The following is a 9734-nucleotide window of genomic DNA, read 5'->3' as shown; positions in this document are numbered from 1 at the left end:
TTTCAATTATCTTCAAGCTTTCCATCATCAACAAAAAAAATCAATCCCTTGTAAGATTTAGAGAAAGATTATACCCTTCCAAGATCGGCCAAAGTACCAATGAATTCAAGTTCTCCCCCATTAAGATTTGGTTTTAGCCTTTCTTCCAACGATTTAGTGCGAACATGTTTACCAATCCTTTTAGTTTTTCGGTGCATAGATGAAAGAGCCAGGATCAAGTGCCATTACACTCGAAACCTGACTGCCCTTCGTCTACTTTGGGGCCTAACTTATAGACTGCCAAAGAAGAAGGGCAGCCAGATGCATAGGCACACTCAAAGTATGATCATGGCTCAACACGCAATGGACAACTTGATTGATGTCAGTTTGATATGGACAAAAAATACATTATCAACTACACCACGGGGTGAGAAATGGCACAAAATGCTCAATAAGTTAAACAAATCCAATTTGCAATATGGTAAGAAATCATATGAGACAGATTCATTCAAGAGTCTCAATCATTTCGGACAATATTATCCTCTTAGACAAAGTGAAAAAAAGTAAGATTGCCGGCAAGACACTCTCCTGGAGTAATCACGCGGGCAATGAAGAAAAAAAAGGTACCCAACAAAATGTCTGATCAAATTATTCAAAAACAAAATGCCAACAAAGGCATAGAACTTTCTAATAATTGGAGGTAAAACAAAAAATTAACGTCGAATTGTAAAAATGTTCGCTTATAGGGCTTATTTTTCATCAGTATCTGTGAAATGGGTGATAGGAAGAACACCCATTAGCCACCACCACCAGATCCGTACTTCTTACCCAAGACGATCAGCTGCAGCTTGTCGTAGCCTGCGAGCACACCAGCACCGGCCACAGCACGCAGAATGTTAGCACCAGCACCCTTGAAGAGCGACTTCGCACCCTCGTTCTTCAAGATAATCGAGAAGCACTCAAAGGAACTCTTGTACTTGACAGCCTCACCAGAGGTCATCATCATCCTTCTACGCACCGTGTCAATAGGGTAGGACGCAAGTCCGGCTCCAATTGTGATTCCCCAACCGAGGAGGAAGCTTGCAAGGAAACTATCCTGCAAAGATCACACAAATTCACAAGATCAAAACATCAGTAAGACGGATATTATTGAATTTTGAATACAGATTAGCAGACTGAAAATTCATGTGCAAAACCGTAAACTGACCTGCATTTGTCCAACCAGAAGCACAGGCTTCAAAGAATCGTACATTCCAAAGTACAGGCCACGGTACACGATGATTCCAACACAAGAGATGTTGAACCCACGGTAAAGCCCAGCAAAACCATCTGACTTGAGGGTTTTCCTATAGACGTCAATGAGGCCATTGAATTGTCTTTCCCCTCCTCCCTTCTTTGAGGCCTTTGCATCATTTGCCAGACGGGTTCGGGCATAGTCCAAAGAGTACACAAAGAGGAGAGAAGAGGCACCAGCAGCTCCTCCGGATGCCAAGTTTCCGGCAAACCATTTCCAGTATCCATCCCTGTCCTTTTTGAAGTTGAACAGGCGCTTGAAGTAATCCTTGAAAGCAAAGTTCAGTGCCTGGCAAGCCAATAAATTTGTGAATCAGCGAAGACCCAAAAACAATCAACAAATTTGAATCGTTTCATAACTAATTCCTGATACATGAACACTAAAAATGCTGAAGCAAAATGTAAAATGCAACAAATTCCGGAACTCATTGGTGAGGTACCTGAGTAGGGAAGTAACGAATCACATTGGCAGTGTTCCCTCTCCAGAGTGCAAGCATGCCTTCATCTTTGATTGTACGCCCGAAGCAATCTCCAATTCCCTTGTAGGGTTCAGAAAGACGGCCAGCTTTGATCATCTCATCCTGGTTCTGGATCAAGAGCTTAACCCGCTCAATGGGAGCAGCTGCTGTTTTTGATACAGCAGCAGAAACTCCACCCATAAGAAAATCAACAAGGAAGGCACCAGCCCCCTTCTCCGCCGGTGCCTGGACAAACACAGGTGATACAGGCATTGCAGGCAAGAGGCTAGGAACACCACTTTGGCTCCCCTGCAAGGCATTCTGCAAACCACCATTGCCGTAAATACCTGCCACATGGCTCATGTTATGCCCAGAGACTTGATGCATGTTGGCATTTCTGTTCTGCAGATTTGGAGAGAGTGTGGAATAGAGGTATGATTGCCCAGATAACATCTGAACAACAGAGGGGAAATGCTGCTGTTCAGCCATTTTGTTTTTTCAGCAGACCTGCAAGAACACGTCCAATTATAATTTATGGCTGGACAGAAAACACCAAAATTAACATCACAAAAGTGCTAACATGGCTTCAGATTCTATACATCATCCTCATCCCATCCACCCCCAGAATAAGAAAGAGAAAAAAGGGAAAGAATAAAAAAAAAAGGAGGGGGGGGTGGCGCTGCAACCAAAATCCTTGACCAACCGCTAACGGTCAAATATACTAACAGGAACATCCACTACATGTTCAAACTTCACAGTAATGCAATAGACACTTTTAAACTCATATTGGTTTAAATGCTCACAAAACAATAAAACAACCACCAAAGTTAGTGGGTATCAATCACTATTAAAGCCCTACCAATAACAACATTTTAAAATTCATAGGGATACAAACTTTTTGAAAAGGCTCAAAAGCATATTCAAATATTGCAAACATCATGTTGCTTAGAAAAGGACAAATCCTATTCTAAACAGTATAAATCTATGAGACATGTTAATGATTCATCCTTCATCGAAGTTTTTAACATTTCATGCAATAAAAATTAGTTCCTACACAGTGGAAAAAATATCAAGGTTAGGGATTTCGTGAGGTGGACACAGGTCCCAAATGGACAAGATTCAAGTAAATAGAGAATTTAAATATAAATGCTCAAGACCCTTCTATTTCCAATTTCTTTCCAAAAATTCAATAATATGTAGGATCACTGGATCAGGTAAATCAAAAGCAAAACAAACAAAAAATTATCATATTATAAGATCCAAAAACCATAAACACCACACTTAGAGAATCTTTTAGACAAAGTTCTGCATGGCCTGGACCTCACATACCCAAATTTGAAAAAATAAGCTCCTTTAATATCCAGAAGACCTGTCTATGGGTGGGGTAACAGATTGATTTTGGCATATAATGCCTTCCAAATCCATCCATCAATGGGAACAGTTTCATATTTCTATTAGATAAGGCTGTGTAACTAGGATGACACAATCTTAGCCAGGTGATCTAGCCATCTAGGGTTTAAATCAATCATGGGACTATTGCAATCTATGTCACCTGGGTATGGGGGATGCACCACAGCAATTCCAAAAATTGTGGGTATGGGGACATGACTATATATATATATATATAATAATAAATTCAAAATAAACTGAATATAATTTAAATATATATCTATATCTAAAATATATATTATATACTGAAAATATAAAGTTATAAACCAAAAATATAATTATAAATTATAAATTAAAAGCAAACTTGTATGTACTGAAGATAAAATGGTGTGTCCAGATGTCGGGGCATGTTGACACGGGGGTAAAGTATTGAGACATGTCGACACGGGTACGGAGGGTAAAATGGAGTGTCCAGGTACCATAGATTGCAACCTAACCTGGCAAAAAGAAGAGGTGCAAAAGACAAAATGTCTGCTGTATAATGCCAGGCTTAGCACAATAGTAGCAGATAATGAAGTCATTGTTCTAAGTATTAATTGTTATCAACGATTTAGCAAATTTTATGTAAATCTTGAAGGAGAATGTGCGAGAAACTCAAATAGAACAGGAGAATGGCATGCGAGTAATAGGATAGCAGAGACAAAGCTATGAAACTTGGTTGTAGGGGTTTTGTCAAAATGGAATGACCTTACTAGTTATCGATAATATAAATGCCAGGACCCCGTCAGATTTTCCACAAATGGGATACTTTAAACCAATTCCAACTGCATCCACTTCAACAGAAACAGAGAAAAACAATGGGGCACCACAAATATAAGGGAAGGAATATCATAAAATAGACTGCATAGAGTGAAAATTAAAAGGATACACATGCAACCCTAGACCCAAATGGTAGATTCAAATCTTAAAGGCTCTTCACAACTTGTAACACCAAGTGATTAAAGAAAGCAGATGAAATACCAGCACCACTAGACCTCAATCTAGCAATATATGGTGCTTCATGTCAAAACGGCAAAAATTGATAAAAGAACAAAGACTGCCAAGCCAAATGCCAAATTAGAAATTGCAAAATGAATAAGAAAAATATTTTACACAAATGAAAGCCTCATTTTTATGATTTTATTTCAGAATTTTCTCAACGACACGCTAGATCCACCTGGCCTCATTGTAAATAAAATGCCAGCGCAATAAAACGGAGCATCCCATCACCACTAAAGGCCAGCATGGAATCAATTCGATAAATATGTACAGATTATGCAAGCGCCCAAAATGTCACAAAATAGCAATTGCAATGCACATGTAACACCATTGAACAATCACATCAGTGACAGTACAATAATGAGTAACGGATGAGATACTTCAATTTGCCAACATACAATTCTACAGAAACACTAGACAAGGAATCCATTATAAATATATTATATTGATGACCACCAATTGCAGAAACACTATGATTGAAAAGGATGGGAGGAAGACATCTACATGCGACACACATTTAAAAGAAAAAAGAAAATGGAATATAAGCATAACAAAACTTCACAAAACAATGTAACATCATGACAGTAGAATAGCTGTAGAAACCCATGAGATGATGCAGAACCATTAGGGATGGCAGTGGATTGGGGGACGATGGGGCCTGCCCCACCTTGCCCCGTTTGGACCAGGGATGAAGGGCATGATACAGGGATGGACGCAGGGATGAAGGGCATGAAACAGGGATGGACGCGGGGATGAAGGTTAAAATCTATCCCCGTGGGGGATGGAGGCAGGGGTGGAGGTTAAAATCCATCCCTGTGCCGGAATGGAGGCCGGGATAAAGGTTTAGATTTTGAAACAGGGCGGGGGGTTGGAGACCTTGTCCCCCGTCCACTGCCATCCCTAAGAACCATTGTTGACTTCAAGGATTAAGGGCCCCAATAAAAACTTTGTAATCTGTTTGAACGACGACTTTATGGAGCAGATAAAAATTGTTGGAAGCACGGATGCAACAAGAGGTGACCCTGGGTTCAAAGAAAGGATATGTACCACCCAGTATAATCAAACAAAAACAACAGCCCCTAATTATTTGGCACAATTTCCAACTCTCTCTCTCTCTCTCTCTCTCTCTCTCTCTCTATATATATATATATATATATATATATATATATATATAATGGATTTAACAAAAAATAATAATGCAAAGAGAAAAAAACCCCACGAAGCAAAACCGAGAGCCACATAGACTCTATCGAACACGAAGACTAGATCGGCAGCCTATAGCTTTAACCAATAAGAGCGTCCGTAAATGCAGGACTCATTAACATTTCCAAACAGTGGGAGTACTCACTTGCAAATATCCAATTGGAAAGTTTTCGGCATACTCGACCAAAAATGAAGGAAAATGAACATAAAGATCTCTTCAGGAAAAAAGGGTCAGGAATCTCCACAGAACTACAGCGAACAATAAGTAATCCATCTAAAATCATTTTAGCGCGGAAAAAGAATAATAATAACAACATTTCATCATTCAGAAGAGCGATCAACAAGCAGCAACTAGTAGCCACAGATCCACACCAAACAGCAATCACACTCTCCTCACATCCAAAAATCTTTGAAATTTTAACAATAAAAAAGCAATCACCACAAGCCTAACCATTTAGAAAACAAACAAAAATCACGAAAGGTTTTCAACACTAAACAACAGCAGCAACAGATCTACATTTCTGCGATAAATCAACACTTATTCCAACGATAAACCATGAGAAAACACATATCCAACAATACCATCACAATCCCGAGAAGAAAAAAAAATCCCTAATAACCCAAAATCCCATCAAAAAATAACGAAAACACATAAAAACTCGAGAAATTAAGTTAAAAATCGAAGAAAACCACCATAAACCGATCAACGAACGACCAATCCAGCCGATCAACGATCGGGAAAACTAAAGCCGAAAAATAGGGATGAAACATATGGAGAGAAAGAAGCAATACCTCCAAGAGGTCTCTCCGCGAAGCCTCCTCTGCTATGCGCCCTTCACTTTGCTACTGCTTCTTCCCTAGAAAGAAGGAGCTGCTGCTTCACCAGAAAGAAGGAGAGGCTTTTATATAAGAGAGAGAGATAGGGAGAGAGACGGGCAGACGTAGAATTTATGCGGGGAGGAAACCCTAGGGGAATCTTCCTTCTTCCCTTATTTTGATTATCTTTTTGAATATTTCCCGGACGTTACGCCTCGGGTTAACCGGATCGCATTCCTTTATTTCACGTCCGTCGCCGTTAGAACAGGGCCCCGAGCAGTGCGGCCGTCCGCGAACCGGCTAATTGTTAATTTTAATTAATTTTATTTTTTTTTAAATCAACGTTATATTTTTCGTTTTTGGATCTGGATACACAGAATCCGAAGAACCTGGATTGTTGGGTTAGGTGCTGTCACAAAGTTTTTTGGATACTTAGAAATTTTTTCAGAAGATAAGAAAAAAGGACGCTGATTTTTTTAATTTTGTTAATAAATAAAAAACTATTTCTTAATAATTTAATAAAAAATACATGTTTTTATTAAAAACATAAAAGTATATTAAAATAATAATGTACATGTCGGTGTCCTTGTCCGCATGTCCACTCGTGTCATCAGTAACACGCCGCGCCAAAATGATGTGTCCCTGTGACGTATCTTAGGTGGGTTAGAATGTTAGTAGGGATGTAAACGTTTTCAATTTGGGTCGGATGCGATCAATACCAGATTCAACTAATCGGGCAGATGGAGAAAAGCTCGTACTAATTTTGGTTTTTATACATGTAATCAGATTCAGATATCCGTTGAATCTGGATATCTATCAGATTTGGTAGCAAAAATTAGAAACCATATCTTAATCCAATTATAATCGGATTTAAAGTTTTGGCATGCCGAATTTGACTAAGCAGGTTGGATCAGTTGGATATCGGATAAAATGGATCCATTGACATCCCTAGATGTTAGTCCAGTTTGGATCTGGACCGGAATTGGACCTATTTTGCCCTCACTTGGAGCATCTATCTTCGCCTTTATTTAAAGGGATTTCCAGCGTGGTGCTAGGTCGGTGTTTGGTCCCACAGTCATGTGAAAAAAGGGATATGATGCATCTACACTGGTAGGTGTGATTGGATCCGACCCATTTATGGCACTGAACCGCAGAATCCACAATTCACCAGCGAACCCAGTTGAGTTGAGTCCTGTTGATTCGAGAAGGTTAGCACTTGTAGAGGTTGAAGTTCATGTCTCAATGCACCCTTGTCCAAATAGGCTCATGTTGGATCCTATTGGATCCTAAAGATTATGAAGAAGATCAGGGTCCGACTAGGGGAATCAGTATCGCCTTGGGGTGCTTCAACAATAGGGTGGGGCATAAAGTCAGATAGGCAAGGGCATATAGGTTGGATCATCATCCCCTTGAGTGCCTGGAAATTGTTATCAGTTTGTGAGGCTGAGGTCCATGGACCAGAAGGTGGGCCCATGGATCAGAAGGTGGGCCCATGGATTTGCACAGCTTGACGCCATCCTTGGCATGGGCTCAGACCTACCCACTGCCCTACTCTATCTACCCTAGTAAGCAATAGAGTATTGGGTCTTCTATGAATGGCCCAGAGGTATGTAAAGGTTCGGGTCGGATGTGTGAAACCTCCTAAGAATCCTAGCCAATCTAAATCGAGTCTGAATTCTAGTAATCCTGATCCAAACTTGCAATCCTAGGCCTATCACTAGGAAGCTCAAAGTAGTTATGGATCTCCAAAACTAACAGTTGGCTACATGGATTCAAATGCGGATTCTAATTTGAACGATGAAAAGCTCATACCAGATCTGCTTTTTTACATGCAAAAGGATTCGGATATCCATCAAATTTAGAATATTTGTAGGATTTGGTTGCAAAAAAATCAAAACTATATCCACATTAGATTATAATTGTGGTATGGTTTGGGCTTACCAAATGCATTTAAACGGAATCGAATTCTGTGGGATATCGATAAAATCTGATTCATTGACATCCCTACTATTGGCTGAAGGTCGGGCACATATACAACCCTAATCAAAGCCCTGAACATCTTTATTCCTCGACAGTTTGTGTGTGACCCATTTTTGACCCAAATCAGAATCGATAGGGCTCAGGTTCTGTCCTAGTGAAGTAGGTCCGATTAGTTTTTCATGTGGGTCCAAATAGTATATGGCCTTGGGCACAGTTGTGAAATTTCATACCAAACTACGACCCAAAAGCATTCAGATTAAGATATACCCTCTTTTTCAACGAAAAACACGAAAATTCAAAATTTCACTGGCTCAGACTTATGTTGTTTATATCACACCCCGAGATTGGTTAGGTGGACCCGGAGACTTACCCAATACCAGTACTTCAGATTTGGATGCGGGTCCAGACCTAATATGGTCTGCCAACTCTGCCCCAAGTCAACCCAGACCAGGTCTTCAATAATCCCATGTTTTAACCGGGTATAAAAATTAGACCTAGACCCAACCCATTTTGATTCGGGTCTTGGTATGGTTGAAAAATGTAGACCCATATGGTTTATGGGTTCGAGTATGATCGGTTCATGTCTTAACGGGTTTGGGTTTCAACTTAATTAGTTCTCATTATGATCGGTATTCTAAACCTAATTACTTGCCAATAAAAAAATGTAAATTAATAGAATCAGTAAGACTATATATTAACAAATGAGAAGCTTATTAACTATTCTAGACAATAGCGGGTGGGGTTTCAATAGGCTTGGTTAATTGGTTCGGGTTCGGGTTGGTTTGGATACAAAGTGGATTAAGATTCAGTTCTGTGCAATTATAAAACGGGTTCAGATATACATAATCGGTTTGACTTTGGGTCAGTTCGGTTTTACATTATGTGGAACCATATGGGTCTGGTATGAAACTTGGATCGAGTCCAAGAGACCTTCATTTTTAACACCCAACCCCCCCCCTCCCATTTTTGTTATGTTGGATCCAACCCAAACTCATGGTACTACCAAAACCGGGTCTGGTTCGGTATATCCCACCCAGCTACACTCTTAGGATTAAGGGTGGGCATCCCGGCCAGCCCGGCCTGGGCCCATTTAGAGCTCAGCCCGCTGGGCTTTAAGTGTGGCCCGGTTCTCAATAGGCTCGAATTTGAAGAGCAAACCCATGGCCCAGCCCATTGGCTCAATGGGCCAATGTGAAGCGGGTCGGATCTGATTCAGCCTGACCCAAATCTATTGGTAAATAGTAATAATTAACAAGTTCCCAACTTCTCATGCACCTAATCAATTATCTTTTTAGTTTTCATAAAATTAATGTAACTAATTAAGTAAATAGTAGTAGTTGCCAAGTTACTATACAACAATTAATTTTTAATTTTTATATTATTAAGAAAATAATAAATAACTCAGTCCCATAAGACCAGCCCAAGCTCGGCCCGCTTATATAACGGGCCGGGTTTTAGCCCGAGCCTAAAACCTTGGCCCAAACTCAGCCCATGACGGGCCAGGTTGGCATGGCCCATCCCATCGGGCCGCCTGACCGGTTGCCCACCCCTACCTTGGATAAAAAATGAGCAATTAAG

At 40.2% G+C, this 9734-nt stretch overlaps 1 protein-coding gene across 1 annotated transcript; it reads right to left on the bottom strand.

Moving 5' to 3' along the window:
• Positions 1-426: 426 nt before the first annotated feature.
• LOC149844659 (ADP/ATP translocase-like) lies at positions 427-6282 on the bottom strand. Its single transcript, XM_089995018.1, has 4 exons — positions 6153-6282; positions 1713-2237; positions 1187-1561; positions 427-1075 (listed from the first exon to the last, which is right to left on the bottom strand). The coding sequence occupies exons 2-4, from the start codon at positions 2217-2219 to the stop codon at positions 776-778; spliced, it is 1182 nt and encodes a 393-aa protein (XP_089851144.1). The 5' UTR covers positions 2220-2237; positions 6153-6282; the 3' UTR covers positions 427-775.
• Between the last annotated feature and the right edge of the window lie 3452 nt (positions 6283-9734).

This window comes from Nuphar pumila, chromosome 2, assembly GCF_984573655.1.
Source record: "Nuphar pumila chromosome 2, dmNupPumi1.hap1.1, whole genome shotgun sequence".
Lineage (NCBI taxonomy): Eukaryota > Viridiplantae > Streptophyta > Magnoliopsida > Nymphaeales > Nymphaeaceae > Nuphar > Nuphar pumila.
The sequence above is the reverse complement of the archived record's forward strand: the minus strand, read 5'-3'. Positions and strand labels throughout refer to the sequence as shown.